Below are 19,465 nucleotides of genomic sequence, written 5' to 3' on the forward strand. Positions count from 1 at the left end.
ACGGTCATCATAAAGGGTTTAAAAGTCTTTATTTGGATGTGTCCTCTCAGTTGAGCACAGCTGTTGCAGCTGGCTGGCTGTGATATGTTTGGTCGCAGTGGTCAGCCACTACACATCATTCAGCGAGCTGAAATACACAAGACAGGGATGTTTATTAGCAACCACATACACAGTGTCATAGAGCTACTCATGACCACACTAGACATCACATGAGAGGGCTGTGTGAGGTCGTCTTCAACAGAGGATTACACCCAGTCTCTTCTAAGATTAGTTCATGTTATGAAGCCTGCGGCTAATTTTGACAAATACTTCCAAAGGTCATACAATTCAGCAGCACACTGGTATGAAAGGCATTATGTATTTAGTTTACTAACCTTGCTGCCTTGGTCACGGGTGCGAACCCGGAGCTTGTCGACCTGAGTTTCGGCCATGTCAGCTCTCTCCTCTGCATCCTCCAGCTCATGCTGGAGCTTCCTGTACTTGGACAGGTTGGAGTTGGCCTGCTCCTCCTGCAGGGAGAAAACCAACAGGACAGTTCAGTGTACAGTCAACTGTAGAGGAGCTCCAGCTCTTCAGTTATTTTTACACTATATAAACCAACACAGCTTTGGTTAATGATGTGGTTAAGATGATCATTTATCACTGACTGTACAATGTTGCTAAACTACCGACTCACCGCCTCTTCCGCCTGTCTCTTGTAACTCTTCACTTTGGCCTGCAGCTTGTCGATGAGGTCCTGCAGCCGGGCCAGATTCTTCCTATCTTCCTCAGCCTGCACAAACAGCAAAGGGAGCTCTTATCCTGCTATCATTGTTTAAATTAGTTGTACACGCCAACATGCTCTGTGCAAACAGACCGGTGGTTTACCTGGTAGGAGAGCTCTTTGATTCTCCTCTCGTACTTGCGTACTCCCTTCTGATACTCTTGGCTCTTCTTTTGTTCAGACTCCAGTTCATTCTCCAGTTCTTTGACCTACGAGCAAAAATTTGAAAATAACCAGTCCACTGTTCAAATTTACAAGCAAGAATGATCAGGCTTGATAGTGACAACATAGGCGTTTATTCTGTCACGTCTCTCACCCTGGCCTCCAGCTTCTGGACCTGCTTCTTGCCGCCCTTGAGGGCAATCTGCTCAGCCTCGTCCAGACGCATCTGCAGATCCTTTATGGTCTGCTCCATATTCTTCTTCATCCTCTCCAGATGGGAGCTGGTGTCCTGCTCTTTCTTCAGCTCCTCTGCCATCATGGCTGCCTACAAATTGAGGAGATCGGTGTTAATCTCTAACTGGATTAGAAACAACACGGCTAAACAATCTAGCAGTAATCAGTAATGTAAATTATAAACTGTAGATCATTCACTTTATATTTAGTTTATCACAGATCTTACATCAGTGATGGCCTTTTTGGCCTTCTCTTCTGCATTGTGGCACTCCTGCACGGCATCGTCCACCTCACTTGACAGCATGGACAGATCACTCTCCAGCTTCTTCTTCTGGTTGATCAATCCAGTGTTCTGGTGCAAAAAAGACACTGTCAACAATCCTCTCAGGATGAGAATGACATTTTATCTTGTTTTTAATATAGTTTCTTTCATTTCTTAAACTTGTAACCACTAGCTGGAATTCAGAGGAACCTGACAGGTCATCGATAACACGAACAAATACCCTAGAAACACTGTCTTTTGGAGAATGTTTCCAGTAAATGACCACAAAGACTCGCTATCTTGGAAAGCTAGCTTCATGCCCATTCACATGGAGCAAACAACCGTCCTTTGATGAGCTCATTTATTTATTTGAAATGATTCATTCAACGTCAAAAGCACTGCGGGGCGGTTTTAAATGCATCTTCCTACCTGAGAGTGCAACAGGTTGACTCTCTCGGTGGCCTCCAGCAGCTCATGCTCAGCTAGCTTGCGTGCACGGTCATTCTGCTCCAGCAGTGCCCTGAGCTCCTCCACCTCTGCAGCCAGCAGGGTGTTCCGGCGCTCCATCATTGCCGCCTGCTCCTTCAGCTCCTCGTTCTGGTGAGCAGTGTCGTCTAGCTCCAACTGAATGTCCTGGGGTCACAGATTCATTCATTAATGAACATGCTGACAGTGGAGTGTGTTTCATGTATAAATCTGACAAAAATGTCATCAATGGGCTGCAAGATGGACAGACCTTGATCTGAATCTGCAGGTTTCTCAGGAGTTTCTGGGACTCTGAGGCCTGCCTGTTGGCATGGCTCAGCTGCACCTCCATCTCATTCAGGTCACCCTCCATCTTCTTCTTCAGGCGCAATGCCTCGTTGCGAGACTTGGCCTCGGCATCCAAGGTGGTCTGCATGGACTCCAGCGTTCTCTGGTGGCTACGGCTAGAAGACGAAAGACGCCATGGAGAGAGATATTAGCAGGATGCAGTTTTTATGTAGCAGTTGGTGGGAGAGAATTAAAGGTCTGCTGTAAGAAAGGACAAAAAGAGTCATCACGGAATCTCACCGAAGGTTGTCGATTTCCTCATCCTTCTCAGCCAGCTTCCTGTCAACGTCCGCCTTCATCTGGTTAAGCTCCAGCTGGATGCGGAGAGTTTTGCTTTCTTCATGCTCCAGAGCGCCCTGAGAGAAATAGACAGTTAATGCTCAAAGATGTTCTGTCTGTCATCTTGGTGAAAAACATCCCAGACCAGAAGAAGGAGGAGGCGAAAGAACCAAAACTGCTTACTTCAGCTTCCTCCAGGGCAGCTTGAATCTCACTCTTCTCCATGTCCAGACCCTTCTTCATTTTCTCCAGCTCGTGAATGGTTTTCGCTCCCTGGCTGATTTGATCTGACAGGTCAGCGATCTCCTCTGGGGGAGCAGCAGATGACTCGTTAATATCTTGTGAAAAGTCAACTTAAAACCAATAATCCGTTCTAATCCATCTTCGCAACAGGGTATGTGAGATGTGAGCTATGACGTCAGGCACCTTGGAGGTTCTTGTTCTCCCTCTTGAGGGTCTCCAGATGATCCAGAGCCTCCTCGTAGGAGTTCTTCAGTTTGAAGAGGTCGGTGCTCAGGCCACGAGACTCTTTTTGAGAGGTCTCCAGCTCTGACTGACACTCTTCATACTTCTGTCTCCACTCAGCCAGCACCTGGAGGAAACGGGGCAAACTCAAGTCATGAATCGGCCTTGCAGCACATGGTGCAAGAACCTATTTCTAACAAGACAGGTTCACAAATATGCAATCATTCATTAAATGCAATTATCTGTACCCACTGCCATCTGCTGATACCTTGTCAAAGTTGCGTTGCTTCTTGTCGAGGGCAGCAGCTGCAGCATTGGCGCGCTCCAGGTCAATGACCAGGTCCTCGATCTCTGTCTGGAGTCGATGTTTAGTCTTCTCCAGGGAGGAACACTTGGCATTGGAAGCCTCCACCGTCTCTTCAGCCTCCTGCAGACGTGTGACCAGCTTCTTCCTAATGAGAACCAAACACATTTAGCGTTTGCGCATTCGAACGGTCGGCCATCTGATTCCGTAAATTAGAAAGACATCTCACTCACTTGGCTTCCTCCAGCTCCTCGGTCCTCTGGATGGCGTCAGTCTCGTACTTTGTCCTCCACTGAGCCACCTCGGCGTTGGCCTTGGACAAAGCTCTCTGCAGCTCAGCCTTGGCTTCCTGCTCCTCATCGTACTGCTCCCTCAGGAGATCACAGTCATGTCGAGATGACTGCAGCGCGTGGGCCAGGGCGCTCTTAGACTTTAGAGACCAATCACAAAGGTGGAGATCAGTGAGTCGGACTGGATGAAAGTTGAACTTCCGTAGAGGTGGCTACCAGTTTTATAAGCAACAACCATTGATGCACTGATAAGGAGCTGACCTTATTCTCCTCCTCCAGCTGTTTCTTGAGCTCCTCGACATTCTGGCTGAAGGAGTTCTTGGCACGCTGGAGCTGGGAGACCATGGCTTCCCGCTCTTCAAGCTTCCTGCTCACTTCACCTACATGGGAAGGAGAAATCCATATCTTTGTTACTAACTGGTTTGTGAAATGTTTGTGAGATTTAGAATAAAATGAATGCTCCTCACCACTCTCAGCCTGAACGCGGGCCCGTTGGGTGTTGGTTTCGTTGAGCTGCCTCTGGAGCTCGTCCACCTTGGCTTTAGCCTCGTTCATTTGGTCTTCATAGAGACGACACATCTTCTCTGAAGTGGCCTGCAGCCAAGAGAAGGACATTCTTGAGAGTTGGATCCAATTTGGCCCCATACCAGTTGAAGTCTTTAAGTTTTTTGTTTTTTATCTACTTTTTTTTCCATCTACCTTGCCCTTGGAGAGCTGTTCCACAGTCGAGGCCAGATCGTCCACCTCCATCTTGGCCTCGCTCCTCTCCTTCTCCAGCTTCTGCTTGACTCGCTGCAGGCTGTCGATCTGCTCGCTGAGCTCCGCAACGCTGTCAGCATGCTTCTTCCGCAAGGCCGTCGTGGTGGCCTCGTGGTGCAGCATGGCTTCCTCCAGGTCTCTCCGCAGCTTCAGGTATTCTGACTCTCTCTTCTTGTTCATCTCGATCTGGGCTGAGGTGGCCCCGCCAGCCTCCTCCAGGCGCTCGCTCAGCTCTTCGAGCTCACGAGCCACATCGCTGCGCTGCTTCTCCACCTTGGCCCTTAAGGCACGGTCGGCATCCAGCTCCTCCTCCAGCTCCTCTGTACGAGCCTGGAGGAAAGCAACAATCAGTTATTTTGTTGAAGTCATGTTTTATAACTGGTCTACTAGATGTTGCGAGACTAGTGTCCACCTGTAGCTCCTTCATCTTCTTCTGGAGCTGATTGACCAAGGCTTGCTCGTCTTCGATCCGTGTGCCCATCTCATTCATTTCAAAGTCTTTTCTGGTAGGAAACATTTAGCAATGAATATCAATCATCAACTCTTAATAGCTAAAGATAATGTTTTCCTGTGACTGTATGAAAACTCTCACTTCTTCAGCTTCTCTTCCAGTTGCTGCTTGTCATTCTCCAAGTCCATAACAGACTCCAGGGAGAGTTTCAGATCTCCCTCCAGCTTGCGTTTGACCCGTTCCAGGTCCATACGCAGCTTCTTCTCCTGTTCCAGTGATCCCTCCAGCTGATTCACAGTGCGAAGAGTGAAACATGTTACAATGTGTATGTATGATATGTCATGGCTTGTGGACTAAACAAAAACAACAGTACATTTTGTTCAGCTTTTTTTTTTTAGGCGATACACTCACATCATCTACTTGTTGCTCCAGCTTTGCCTTGGCTTTGGTCAGAGTATTGACTTTGTCTTCCTCTGCCTGCAGGTCGTCCAGAGTCTGCTGATGAGCCTCCTGGAGAGCCTTCCTCTCTTTGGTCAGCTTCACTATTGTCTCATCCAGAACTGACATTTCTTCAATCAGGTTCTTCACCTGCGAGCCAGAGAAGGAAAATATATAACAAAACACTTTTTTATTTTCCTCCGTACATCCACCATATGTGCAGGTGGCTCTATCTGTGGCCTCTTGACGCCCTCTAGAGGAAACTCACTGCTCTCCTTCTCCAATTGCCTTACCTTGTTCTCAATGGCATGTTTCTCCTTTTCCACTTTGGCCAGAGTTATCTCCAGATCGTCGATGTCTTTCTTCAGCTCAGCGCACTCGTCCTCCAGCTTGCGCTTCTTGGCGAGCACATTAGAGCTCATCTCCTCCTCGTCCTCCAGCCTCTCCAAGATTTCTTTTACTTTGGCCTCCAGCTGGATCTTAGTTTTGATGAGCAGGTCACACCGGTCCTCTGCATCGGCCAGATTGTCCTGCTCCTACAGGAGACGGGAGAGGTGTGTTCAGCGCATCCCCACCCACTACAATATCCGTGCCACAGCGAGGATCCGCCACTTACCGCCTGCAACTGCAGAGAGAGGTCATTCTTCTCTTGGATCAGGCTGACCTGCCTCTCCTCCAGCTCTTTGCGCTTGGCCTCAGATTTCTCGAGGGCCTCCTTCAGTTTTGCCAGCTCCTCCTTCAGAGCAGCCAGCTCTTTCTCCGTGGTGGCGCTCCTCAGTAGAGGCTTGATTTTAAAGAAGAGCTTCATCCAGGGCCAGTGCTTGACGGCGTTGAAGGCACGGATGTTGTACTGGATGATCATCAGAGCCTCCCTGCAAACAGGACGAAATCAAAGGGAAGAATGAGAATTTTTCTACAACTAAATGTTTTCTTGTCGGATTGGAAACAAACACCATTGGTTCCCAACCAGGTGCCATATATGTACCCCAGGGGGTGTTTTCATTAGTGAAAAGATTGGGCGAGTATCTAATTTGAAAAAAAGAAATAAGAATTAATTTAAGAATATTTATACACATATTATGTCAGCTGAAACACCCTAACGCTGCAGTTTAGGATTGAGAGTGTGCGAGAACTAGTCGAAAAGTGAGCAGAGAGGTCAAAACAATAAGCTTTCTAGAAATTAAAAATAGTGATGTATAAATTGTTAGAAAATATCTGGCTAAAGGGAACAGAAGGGCTAAGCAGCTGAAATTGTAAAAAAGTGTAAGATAATGGTGAGCTCAAAGTAATGGATGAATTGTTAAAATATTTAGCGAAAAATAAAAGGTAAATGGTTGAAACGGCTGGATAAACACCATATAAACTAAATATCTGTACCTATGAAAACAATGGTTAAAGTAGTTAGCTATGGTAACTGATAGATTTATATTTATATTATATATAATATTATATTCTAGAGAAAAACAACTTATAACATGACTGGCAGTGGTGTTGATGAAGGAGCTCATGTGACGGGGCTGTGGGGGCACAACACGGTGCTTTTAGAGCGGTAGAAGTGAAGTTCATATCAAGTAATGAGAGGAAGGTCAAAAAGATTTATCCGGGAGTTCCCCGTCTATTTATTTTGTGACTTCTCCTTGGTGCTTAATTTTTGGCACTAATCCTGCTCCCGTCCAGTCTCTTGTGTCTAATCATACACTGAGGGATGCGACATGAAATCATACACCTGATACTGCTTTTGATGTTTCATGACTGTGACCAAACGGGGTTACCAGATTGATTTAGTCTCAGTAGAATGGCGTCTCGCAGCCCTAAATATGGACCCAGATCAGACCGGTCAAGGACTTCCTGTCACTGTTTACAGGGTGAGTTTGAGTGAGTGTGCACACGCCGGGGTTGGAGGTGACTGAAGGAGGGTGGGGGAGCCGATTGCATTTTTGACATGACTCCATGCTGGATGCCTCTCAAAGGTGAGCGTCTGTGTTTATTTAGAAACTAAAGCCCTCTGTCCAACGGCCGACTTAAATCCTCTGCCACCCGCCACATATCCCACCAATGCACTCACTTAGAAGTACAGGCGCCGCGGACAAAAGGGGCCAGGGGCCATGAGGCACGGAGGGGGCCGCGGGTTGTATTTTTAGGGAGGGCCCGAGCAGCTGCCACTTGACACATGTCGCCACCTGGCTCTGAGGACACCGTCAGCATTGTTTAATTTAGAGAGAGTGGATGGAGAGAATAGCCGAAGACCTGAAACTTGTGTGTGTGTGTGTGTGTGTGTGTGTGGGTGACTTTGTGTGTGTGTGGTGTGTGTGTGAGGGTGGGATGGAGCCCTTATTAACAGTAGGGCCACACACATGCCTGGTAACCATACAAGGGCAAGCACACGCCTCACACACGCCGATAACACTGCCCTTGCGTGCCGCACATAGTAGAGCGAGGGAGTGAACACTAAGGTATAGTGTATCACAAGCTGAAAGGCTCGCGGCTGATCGTGTTGCTATTGAACCTGTTCAGAGAAGCAACTGTTGAGGGAGGTCTTTTTTATATACCATGTCTTCACCTTCCTGCGAGGTATTAAGTTCAAAGGCTTTCATGTGCCTATGAACATATTCTGTGTCCACTCAGGTTCATAAAAGAGCCTTTATGCACAAAACTGAGAGTCACCGCAGCGTTTTCACCTCCTTTCCATCATCCTCTGCAGCTCCAGCCTCATGATTTTGCCACGAGCGACGGCCTGCAGCAGCGTCAGCACTTTGGCTAAGCGCTCGTCCCTCAGCTCCTCGAGGTGACCCAGCAGGCCCGCCTTGAAGAACACCTACATGACACGAGGAACGAAACAATGACCTAACCAAAAGTAACTCAATATAAATGAATAAGTGGTAACTGAAAATTGATCATGTGATTTTCAGAGAAGAGTTTTGGTAACCAATAAATGGTTCATTTGAAGTTAATTAAACTTTAGTTCAATGTCTTTTTTTATAAACCCTTTATTAAGCAACATCAGTTGCAACTGTATACTGGCCATCTAAATCATGTTCATGGATAAACTACACAGTATTTATTAACCATTTACAAAGTGTTATAAACATCAGTTGTAACTTCACTGTAAACAAGTGCCCAATAAATAGTTCACAAAGCATTTTTCCATTTTTGGTAAGAGCGAAATGACTGTTAAAAATTTCAATATAAATGTACCATTTATTAATGGTTATTATAAAGTCCACCTCCGGTCAAAAAAGTGCTTGTCTTCCTACAGCTGAATGTTTGAGCTTCACTCTGTAGAATGACGTACGTGCAGAGTTTGACACTACATGGCTGTTTTCACATTCAGGGCTGAAAGTGTATATTTTCTCTGTGCTCCTTGAAAATCTGATTTTTTTTACAGTCGGGCCTATGAGCATGATTTGTGACATCACAAAACGTCTGAAAGCCAATAGTGATCAAATATTCAGCTTAAGTGTGACACTGAGAATGGACTTTACAGTGAAGTGGGAGGCATGTTGTGTCGAGCCGTTCAACTAAATAGAAAACATTTTCTTCTTCATATATTCTGGAATATTTACTGACGCAGATGGAACAGGGGCCAGTTTATATGTAAGCCTCGGTACATGTGTGGAAGTTCATCTTCAGAGTTACTGTCACATGTTAATAAAAAAAAAATACCATCACACTATGTTTTCATTTTTGAAATAACTTTTTAATAACCATATATTGTTAATTATTTTTCCATTCACACCTCTGCATTGCACAAGCTGCTCCCTTCGTACCTTTGTGTGTCCGAACCTATACTGGTTGTGGTCGACGTCCAGGGAGGCCAAGAGTTTCTCTGCAGCTTTCCTGCTGTCCACAAACTTATCATCTGGGATGGCATGGGGGTTCAGGATGCGGTAGCTAAATAAATGAACAAAAGCGTTCTTCAGGACTGATTCAATGTTGATCTCATGATATCCAAAGAGTGATCTGAGCACGATCCATACCGCTGTTTGAATTCTGCGTAGAGGATGCGGTTGGGGAATCCCTTCCTGCAGATCCGGATGCCTTCTAGCACACCGTTACAGCGCAGCTGGTGCAGCACCATGAATGGATCCATGATCCCTGTGCGGAACAGGTTTCAAAAATGAGACGGGTCTAATTTGTGTATCTCCTAATGATGTGATACTGTGCCGTGTGTTTTACCTGGAGTCTTGGTCTCATTAGGGATGATGCAGCGGACAAAGTGAGGCTGGGTGCTGCGCAGGTTGGTCATCAGCTTATTCAGATTCTCCTGAATGAAGGAGAAACATCGCAGGTGAAGTTAAATAATTAAATAAAAATGAGGATTCTACGTTGAGTGCAAAAAACAACAACAACCTCTTAATGGACTTTGTGCTCCTCTCATGTGAAATCGCTGATGTAAAGGCGGGAGGAGCCAGCACAGACTTAAAGTGATGTTCATGTGATCATTGCCCTAAACATCACTGCAAGTCTTAACTGCCTCCGCCCCAGCTTGTCCAGTGATGCCCACACTTTCTCCCAGCACACAAAACATTGAAGATATTTGGAATAACCTCACTGAACATATGATGGACCGTTCAACCCTTGCAGTGTCCGTCTCACCTTGTGAAGCTGAGACACGGTCTGGAACGAGGCTGCCTTCCTCCTCTTTTCCTTGAGGCCAGTCTTTGGGTCGGACACTGAAAAGGAATGCGCAGAGTGATTAATGTGACCGCTTTAAAATGGCGGCTTTGCGATACAGTCCTCTGTTGGCTCTACCTGAGTCTGAGCTGACGTAATTCTCGTACAGACAAGCTAGCAGCTTGTTGGACGACTTCTGGAAACACGCCACCACCGTCTCGTTCAGCGGGTCTTTGTTTTTGTCCAGCCAGCCAAAGATGTTGTACGGTACCTGAATAAATCACAGGGGTATATTGAATTCTTGAATTCTGAATGTAAGGAAAATTATTATGAGACTGTCTTAGGGCTTCAGTTAGAGTGCACTTACCACCCCGGCATAGTGCACCAGCTCAAAGTGGGCTTCGTACTTGCGCTTCTTGTCTGGCCGCGGCTTGAGGAAATTAGGCGACTTCCCGATGTGATTGTCATACATCTTAGCTTTAAAGCTGTTGTCTGTGGCCTTTGGGAACATGCACTCCTCTTCAAGGATGGACATGATGCCCATCGGCTGGAGCGAGAGCAGAGTGTCAGTCGAATATTTATGATTAAACTCTGATCCGTTGTGGAGAAAAACCCTTTACTCACCTTTTCGATTAGATCAATGCAAGCTTGGAGGTCCAGGCCGAAGTCAATGAAGGTCCACTCGATGCCCTCCCTCTTGTACTCCTCCTGCTCCAGGATGAACATGTGGTGGTTGAAGAACTGCTGCAGCTTCTCGTTTGTGAAGTTGATGCACAGCTGCTCGAAGCTGTTGAGCTGCAATGAAAGAGGAACAGGTGCTCAGAGCAAGCGTTAAAAGAGAGCGGCGTGAAAAGCACGAGAACACGGTACGGAGATTCATCCTGCCGCATAAATCATTCATCGCAACAGGAGGAGAAGTTGAGGCACAGAACACAGAAACAGAAAAAAAACTGCTGGGTGGTGCTGGTTTTCAGTAAAGCCACGTTTAATATCAAATAGCTGCAGTATGGAACAACTTACTTCAAAGATCTCAAACCCGGCGATGTCGAGGACTCCTATGAAGTACTGGCGAGGCAGGGAGGTGTACAGGGTCCGGTTGATCCGACCCACGAGCCATTTGAACATGCGGTCATATGTGGCTTTGGCCAGAGCACCGACGGCATAGTTTACCTACCGCACCCACGCACAAACACACACAAGTAACACAGCTGTCATTCACATGGGTAGCCTCTGTTGCTTGGATACCAGATTCAAGAGTGTGTGGAGTGGCGAGTGTATTGATCGACTGAGGATTAAGAAGCTGCCCCTCATCAGCATAGTCGTCCGGGAAAGTGAAGGGAAGCTGAACACGCTGATTTTGTTCCTTCATACTGCAGCCCTGATTTTATTCCCCTCATTTTTTCACTTAATATTACAAACGAAATATGACAAATTTATATCGTTAAAGCATTGAAACAAAACACGGACATTAGATGTTTTATCTCCTCACCTGTTCGACATTCTGTCCCTTCACCACGTACTCATTCCCCACTTTCACCCGCGGGTGGAGGAGGCCCTTTATGAGGTCTGCTGAGCTGACCCCCATCAGGTATGAGGCCTTGTCTGCACCTGTCGCGCAAACGTTAGAAAAATCACAATCTCGCTTTTAAATCGGGCGATTACGTTGTGCCAAATGTCTCATCACTGGCTCTCACTTTCAGTGCCGTCGGCCTCCGCCTGTTCCTCGCGCTGCTTCTGCTTGAACTTCATGTTGCCAAAGTGCATGATGGCCCCGACTATTTTATAGCAGCCATACTTCTCATCGGGCAGGAAGCCGAGGATGTCCATGGCATGCTGTGAAGACGCCGAAAAATCTACTCAATGCGCTGCGTTCAAATGCGGCTGAGTGTCTTTCCATGTGGGGAAATTAAAAGCTCTTACATCAGTGGCCATCAGCTCCTGTCCGTCATCCATGTTCTCCACAGTGGTCACGCCCTGAGAGCAGAAGTGGTAGTCGTACGGGTTGGAGGACACCAGCAGCATGTCTGGAAGAGAAGAGTTTTTTTTAAGAATCACGTCACAGTCCTATCAGCAGTACGTAATAAAATATCCAAAGCAGCAGGACTGACTAACCGAGCAGTTCTGGTTTCTTCTGCGACATGATCTGGTAGTAGATGTGGTAGCTCCTCTCACCGGGCTGCTGAAATATCACTCTGGATTTTTCCAGAAGATCTGAAGGACAGAAAGAAGAGAAACATGTTCATGTGAGACATGAAACAAGACGCGAAAAACACGATGGTGACTAAGTTTAACTTACATATATCAATGTCAGCTGAGGCTAGCTTGCCAGTCGGTCCAAAGTGGATCCTGATGAACTTGCCCTGTGTGAAAATGTGCAAAAGAACTATGAAATCTGCCAAAAATCTATCAACAAATACTCCATATGAATGTTTATATAGTATATTAGCTATAGGCAGTTGTAGAAAGTAACTGAGTACATTTACTCAAGTATGGAACTTAACTACAATTTTGAGTGTTTCCATGTTCTACTTCTTTATGTGTTCCACTCCACTACAATTCAGAGGCAAGTACTGCATTATTTACCCCACTACACTTTCTTTTTTTAACCACTTAAGTTACTCATTACTTTTTTTTTTTTTTTTTTTTACAGATTTAGTTAAATGCTACAAAATGTAATCAACAAATACATGATTTGACTACCCATCACAGAGGGTAACCAGGTACATAACCTGTAATCACTAGGGGGCTCTCTAACAAAACAAATAAAAGATATTTTCCGACTCAGAGTCAGAGCCTGCCCTCGGGATGATAAACACCAGAGGAGTATTGGATTGTGCTCTGATCCGGACCCGTTTACAGGCAGTTTTTAGGGATTAAAAAGTCGATTTATCTTCACTCCTGTTTATCAACCTGACTGCAGCAGCAATCCGCTCCATTGTCGTGTGTTCATGCACTGTAATGTTGACTGCAGACTGGAGCTGGAGTTGGAAATGTATTCTAATTAATTAGCATAATGTGACAGAGGGAAGAGGGGAAAAGGAGAGAGACCGGGGTCTCTGGTGAGTGCGGAGGTGGCGCCTGCTGTTCAGCGTTAACATTAGCTTACGGCTAATATACAGTAAAGTTATAAGCCTGTTGTTGGCTGAGTAACCTGAGAAAACAAAAATGATCGCTTCGTTGGTGGTAAAAAACTATTAACAACCACTTCTGCTGATGAAAATCTACCTGACGTGATTCCGGCATAAATTTTCACAGACGGATGTAATGTTTTAAAGTTTCATTCGATTTAAGTTTCATTAGCTGACTTCTCTATCCTGGACGTAGCAACGGGTGACGGAATGAAACGCACCGTTACCTTGAGTAACTCGTTAAGTATTTGAATGTAGAATTCTGACATATTATTCCTTTAAACCAAGTGATGAATTTAGAAATGCGTAAGTATTTTTAATCTACAGTATAATAATCATATCCGTTACGATGAAATATGCCTTTTTTGCATAATTTAGATTTTGAAACTTTGTTTATTAATTTTGTAACTTTACTTAAGTACATGATCTGAGGACTTCTTCCCTCTCTGTCTACAGGGATTTTTTAGGTACTCACAAAACGGGATGAGTTGTCATTCCTAAGCGTCTTGGCGTTACCAAACGCCTCCATGGCCGGGTTCGCCTCGATGATCTGATCCTCCAGAGTCCCCTGGGAGACAAGAGTAAAATGTAATAATGCCACATTATTCTAAATGTGACCATTTTTTCTTAAATCCTTGTTCAAAATAATGTGGCTGCATTATTTCTTTTCTGCAACTAAAACTCACCCCTGTTTTAGTGGCAGGGCCTTGCTGCAAAAGAAAGCAAGTGAGAAGCCTGTGAGCGTCGTCTCATTTAAAGCACGACTGAATAATGATTCACAACCAAAGGGGAACATCAGAACCAAGTGGAAAATTAGGGACTGATTGTTAAAGTTGTGATAAAAAAGAACCCCAAACACAATGGCCACCTTGTTTTATATGATGAAGTGTGGTGAACGCAGGGGACAAAAAGGTAGGAAAAATGACCAGGAAACAACACAGAAAAGTCAAAAGCAAAACTCAAAGCAAGGGGAAAAATCAAAATAAAAAGTGAAAAGACACGGGAAGGAGAAAAGGAAAATGATTTAAAAATCAATAAGAAAGTGGCTGAAAGGGCGACACACATGAGGGTGAAGACATCAATGTAATCAGTTCTCACATTCAACATTCTGACAGTGAGGAAGATGTATGGAAACTGTTTAAAGGGAATACACTGAGGGATTCCTGGGACCAAAGAAAAAAATGAAGAAAATAAAAAATAAAATAGAAAAAAAAAAAAAAAAAAAAAAAAGCTGGGAAACAAAAATACAGGTTGCCACATCAGCCTTACTCCTTTTTTGGCAGGGTTGTCCCCAAGAGCTGCCACAATGGCAAAATACTGAATGACACGTTTCGTGTTGACAGTTTTGCCAGCACCGGATTCTCCGCTATAGGAGTGTGAAACAATAACAAAGTGTACACACATACAGCAGGTAAAAACTGGTCACAAAACTGGTAAAGGTGGTGTAAATCAAAATCATTACACTGCATGTTAGAAAACACAAAGAAAAAGAAAAAAAGTGAGGGACAGATTTCAGTAAAAAGAGGAAAAAAGGTCAAATCTTTAAAAGGTGGCTGTGTGTGAATGTCTCTCATGTAATATGACTAATTATACGGTCATAACTGTCTGCTTGTTTTAAATTAGGGACTGGAAAAAATACATTTTGTGACATATTTAATTTGATACTTACGTGATGAGCATGGACTGGTTCTCACGATCTGATGAAGACAAAAGGTATGATGAGTGTGTGTGTTTATATTTGGTATCAGCGCTTGTGTGTACTCATGTTGTTTCAATACTTTGGTGTATAGGAACACTCACTGCGCAGCATGTCGTTATATGCGTTGTCTGCGATGGAGTAGATGTGCGGAGGCGCCTCAGAGCGGCGTTTGCCCTTGTAGGCGGCGACCACAGGGGCCGTGTAGACGGGCAGCCATTTGTACGGATTCACCGTCACACAGAAGAGCCCGGAGTAGGTCTGAGGAAACAGGAGAGGTTTTACACATTTCATTTGTATTTATTTATATTGACATTTTACTTCTTTGCATCTTTTATCTTGCTGTAACTTTATCTTTTTATTATCTTTTTTCTTATTTCTTTTGGCCTTTTGGTAGATTGATTTGACAGGACAGGTGAATAGCGGCAGGGAAAGGAGAGAAAGAGAAGGGACAGTGTCCAGCAATGGGCCACTCGCTGGAATTGAACCCCGGCTGCCACTGCACGGACACAGCCGCTGTAGACGGGGTGCACACTCTACCAGTCGTGGTACTGGGACGCTCTGTTTTAATTTGTCCTGACTTAAACATCATCTTGTCATGCTCTGTCTGACCTGACTGTTGCCTTCTGAGTAATTTGCTTTTTTTTCTTGTCCAACTTCACATGTGTTTTAAAAAAGATATTATATATAAATATTACAAGTACTACTTCAATATTAACCCTCTCTGAGGCATCACCCAAAGCCTCAGTGAGCAGTTCTGCTCTTCTCTGGTTGACATTGCTCAAAGTGTAATTTAATCTGGATAATCATGCCTCTGAAGGGAACATGGAAACACGTGAAAGGGGATGTACTCACATAGATCATCCACGCAGCGTAGCGTCTACGCAGGTTGAACAGCACAGAGGCCTCGTTGAGGTGCGTCAGCATGGCCATGTCTTCAATCAAGTCATACTTAGGAGGGTTCATCTGCTGGATGTCCCCGTCCTTCACGGTCAGAGTCTGAAGAGATAGACGCAGGCAGACATGAGGAAGATGTGGCTAATAGGTTTTTCCATTCATCACTGCAGATGAAGCAATGGTCACTCACCCTCCCATCTTTGGTTTCAACAGTGACTTTGTCACCGCTGGTCTCCTTGATCTCGATCTCGATGTACGCCTCTTTTTCATCAGGGACCCAGGCTCGCTTCTTACCTAAAGGAACAGCAGAGGGTGTGGGCTGAGTGGAAACTCTCAGTGATATAAATGTTGGCAGATAGAATAAAACAGTAAAGAAAAACAAATTGCTCCAAATCATCACGAAAAAGCAGAATCACACACTGGCACTGGCAGAGACATTTATCCAAGAAGTTATTTTAAAACTTTAGTTATATAAAAATACTTAGCTCAGCAAACATGTAATCAGGAAAGCCATTTTAAACACTTTATCTAAACTGTAGAACAGCACATTTCAAAAACCAAAGAATTAAAAACAAACGACTGTTTATGTTTCTGTAACATTTTATCTATTTACAAAAACAGGTTGGTTGTATTGTTTCATGTGTTTCCAGAACGCATCTGATCTTTAAGTTATTATATATAGTGTTTATACATAGTTTGATATGTTTCAATACTGTTATGCCTTTAAAAACAACAAATGGAAGTGCAGTGACTTTGTGCGTAATCTTACACCATGGGCTAAAAAATGCCTTATTTAAAAACAGATATGAATTTAATATTAAATCAGAACTGAATTAATTGATGATGTGAGTATATCTAATATCTAATGTGATTCGCCCTTCAAGTTCCCTTAATCAGGCCTACCGTCAAAAGCGATGGTCTGCGCCGCCAGCAGCTCCAGGTCAGTTTTGCGTAAAAACGGTGCAGCCTCTCCGAACTCCTTCATGTCATACCGCGACATGCTGGCAACTCCTCGCCGGTCCCAGAAACCAGAGAGACGGACGAGTTGAGGAACTCCTTTGGTGAGAAAACAAAGCTTTTCGTTAGAGTCGTTAAAGCTGCTTCTGTCACGTCAGTCTTCCGCTACTGATGAAAACGCGAAATCACCGCTTGTGCGTTAAGAGCGCAAATCCAACTTCACCAACTGAGAAGGAGAAGAAAGAAACGTGTAGCGCGTGAAGTGACACGTGCCAGGGATGGTAAGCAGTATCGCTACACTTCTGTAAGTGAAATTAATTCTCTTCAAGAGGTTTAAAGGGCGGCCAGCCCGCGCGTAAAGTGCGTAACAAACGACCTACCAAACAAAGGCACAGAGTTGTCCACTCCCTGACCTCAGGACGACCACAACGAAATAACAACGTGCTGAGATGTGCCCTCCTTTATACTGTGTTCCTCAAGGTCACGGTCAGTGCACATTTGTCCCTCATTAGCATATGCCACCTCCTCCGACGCCCATTGGTGCTGAGCGCCTGTCTCAATTGACACAAAAGGAAAGCTACGTTTTTGTCATTGCGTTAAACCCAAGCCGGCTATTTTTGTATCCCAGTTATTTTGTGCACTGTACACACTGCGAGGGAGTGGGAGAGAGTTGCATGAAGAGCATCCCTGTATGGGGGGAATGTTTTCACTCTGTGGGGTTTTGAAGGGCAGGGCATCATTGCCTCTGACAGGACAGTGACATGTGTCAACATTTAAGAGACTCTCATCAGAGAAAAAACACCAAGTACATGCACAGAATATGAGAAGGAAATTAGAGTGAAAGTCTGAGCACATAACTTTGATTTGGACACAAGGATACTCTCCTGAGCTCATGTTGCCCTTAAGTAATAGCCCTGCAGCTTTTGTGTTGTTAAGTGCCAACCGAGATGTTTGCTATTGTGTGTGGCCACAGAGGATGCAACCTTAGAGGAGATTATTTCAGGAGCGGCGTGGCATTAAACATGCTACTATAAATACACAACATTATATTAATAGAGAGAAACATGGCGCGTGGTTCTGGCCACACAATAAAGTCCCTCACTCGAATTTAAAAGCGATGACACACGAGCGACGCCTGATCCAAGATATGTGAGGTAAGATTTGAAACGTCGTTTTCGTTTGATTCCAGTTGTCTCTAGACACTGCAGGGAGCGTCGTCTCAAGCTCCCGGGCCTCGGGCCTCAGATGAAAACATGAAGTGTGTCGGGAAACTCTCCTCTGATAGCACAGCGTGTGATATTGTCACATGTAGCTGCTGTTATTGTGTGTATCCAGTGATTCTGGTGTAAGTAGAGTGCTCTCACACTCTGGCTCCACCAGATCTGACCTTCAGAGCAAGGGGAGAGGTTGGTGCCTGGTATGAGAGCAGGGTGACAGTGCAGCATGGGGTGGTGGTGGTGTGGGTCGGGGGGGGGAGGGGACCACAGTTTCTCAGAATAGACAAAGCCAGAGTCCAGCATTCCTGATAGGGAGATTGACTGTTAACTGTTGGCTGCGTCCAATTCTGCAAAAGCAGTGGAGATAAAGCTGAAGACGGGCGTCCGCTGCCGGCCTGTAACTCGCAGTAACTTTGACAAACACTGCAAGGTGATAAACTGACCTGTTATGCGACAGAAGGAGTTTGCTCAATTTCCATCAACAGACACTGACACAGACAGAAACAAGGAAACACACTCCCACATGGATGTCTTGACTTGCGCGGTGGCCATCTTTGTTGATGCCGCTATCTGTTGCCGTGGCAGACTGAGAGGTGTTGCCGTGATGGCTCAAACTTTCTTGGGCATCAGTTAGATAGAGCAGGCCGGAGCTATTCTGGGACGAGGGGCTCTTCAGAGAGCCAGAGGCTGGTTTGTGTACTATGTCACTTGCTGCACCATTTGAAAAGCTGGCATGCTGATAACACATGAGGAGGAGATGATTCCCAAAGTCCCCAGAGCTGCTGGCTTTAAATAAGTCCACATACTGCGGCACGTAAACACACACACACACACACACACACACACACACACACACAGCGAAGTGCTCGCAGCGTTAGCGTCGTCCCTCAGCACATCTCTCCGCTCCGACACACTGCAGCCCACTGCAACAGCTGACTTCTCACAGCAACAGCTCTCCTTTCGTCCCCAGTGTTCCTCAAAATCATTTAGACCTGAATGTGGCCAGGCCCATTAATACTCATGTTTTCATGATTGGACATTTGTGCAGCTTTGAATTACCTTCTCATATAAAATGACCACGCCGACGCCCAGCCTGAAGGCCCTCAGGCCTGAAATGCACACAGCTCTCGGCTCATTCTGGGGGATTGGCCGGCCGACAGTTCAGTGATGTGCGAGTGAGGAGGCGACATTTTGGGCATCAAGACTTGATCTGGGGGTCGGTCACAGTTGTTTTAGATCATCATGCACTGAATGCCAGCAGGCTTAGGCAGCGAGATGGAGAGAGATTGGGAATTATGAGTGCAGTCATTCTCAGCGGTGCTTTATCACACACGGCACAGTCCCATCGCTCTGCATGTTCACTGCTGCACAGGTGGGACTGATCGTCACGAACTGGACCGTCCAAATGTTACTTCACTGAAATGAACAGCTTTAAAATGCAAATCCTGCTTTTATATTGTTCTTTCATTTGGAAAGCGTACATTTACCCAAGTACTGTACTGTAGAAGAAATGTGAAGTACATGACGTACTTTCTGCTTCTATTCCTCCACTCTTCAGAGGCAAATGTTCTACTTTTTCCTTCTCAACACTTATCTGACAGCTTAAGTTACTAGCTTCTTTACAAATTAAGATTCGTTGCACAACACATACACTACACAATATTTTTACAATTACAGCTGAAAGGATCAGACAACAGACAGAAAATGTATCATAAATTATTCTGATAATTGTTGGA

The 19,465-nt window shown here is 45.2% G+C and overlaps 1 protein-coding gene across 3 annotated transcripts; it reads right to left on the reverse strand.

The window, feature by feature from the left end:
- Positions 1–10: 10 nt before the first annotated feature.
- Positions 11–16,947, reverse strand: myh7ba (myosin, heavy chain 7B, cardiac muscle, beta a). 3 transcript variants are annotated; one of them, XM_030419253.1, is made up of 44 exons: positions 16,893–16,947; positions 16,459–16,611; positions 15,746–15,849; positions 15,514–15,657; positions 14,763–14,919; positions 14,632–14,659; positions 14,232–14,328; positions 13,649–13,672; positions 13,438–13,530; positions 12,131–12,194; positions 11,947–12,045; positions 11,755–11,858; positions 11,529–11,667; positions 11,324–11,442; positions 10,855–11,004; positions 10,459–10,629; positions 10,202–10,381; positions 9,973–10,105; positions 9,817–9,893; positions 9,397–9,484; positions 9,198–9,315; positions 8,988–9,111; positions 7,899–8,035; positions 5,837–6,092; positions 5,514–5,756; positions 5,194–5,370; positions 4,924–5,069; positions 4,744–4,834; positions 4,272–4,661; positions 4,040–4,166; positions 3,834–3,952; positions 3,516–3,712; positions 3,247–3,430; positions 2,940–3,105; positions 2,697–2,821; positions 2,475–2,590; positions 2,158–2,350; positions 1,851–2,054; positions 1,386–1,511; positions 1,080–1,250; positions 868–972; positions 677–772; positions 375–509; positions 11–127 (listed from the first exon to the last, which is right to left on the reverse strand). In XM_030419253.1, the coding sequence occupies exons 2-44, from the start codon at positions 16,553–16,555 to the stop codon at positions 116–118; spliced, it is 5,826 nt and encodes a 1,941-aa protein (XP_030275113.1). In that variant the 5' UTR covers positions 16,556–16,611; positions 16,893–16,947; the 3' UTR covers positions 11–115. The 3 variants fall into 3 exon arrangements, with proteins under 3 accessions (XP_030275113.1, XP_030275114.1, XP_030275112.1); XM_030419252.1 differs by lacking the exon at positions 11–127 and having other exon boundaries at positions 158–509; XM_030419254.1 differs by lacking the exons at positions 14,232–14,328; positions 15,514–15,657; positions 15,746–15,849; positions 16,459–16,611; positions 16,893–16,947 and having other exon boundaries at positions 14,763–14,848.
- Between the last annotated feature and the right edge of the window lie 2,518 nt (positions 16,948–19,465).

This window comes from Sparus aurata, chromosome 6 (genome assembly GCF_900880675.1).
Source record: "Sparus aurata chromosome 6, fSpaAur1.1, whole genome shotgun sequence".
Lineage (NCBI taxonomy): Eukaryota > Metazoa > Chordata > Actinopteri > Spariformes > Sparidae > Sparus > Sparus aurata.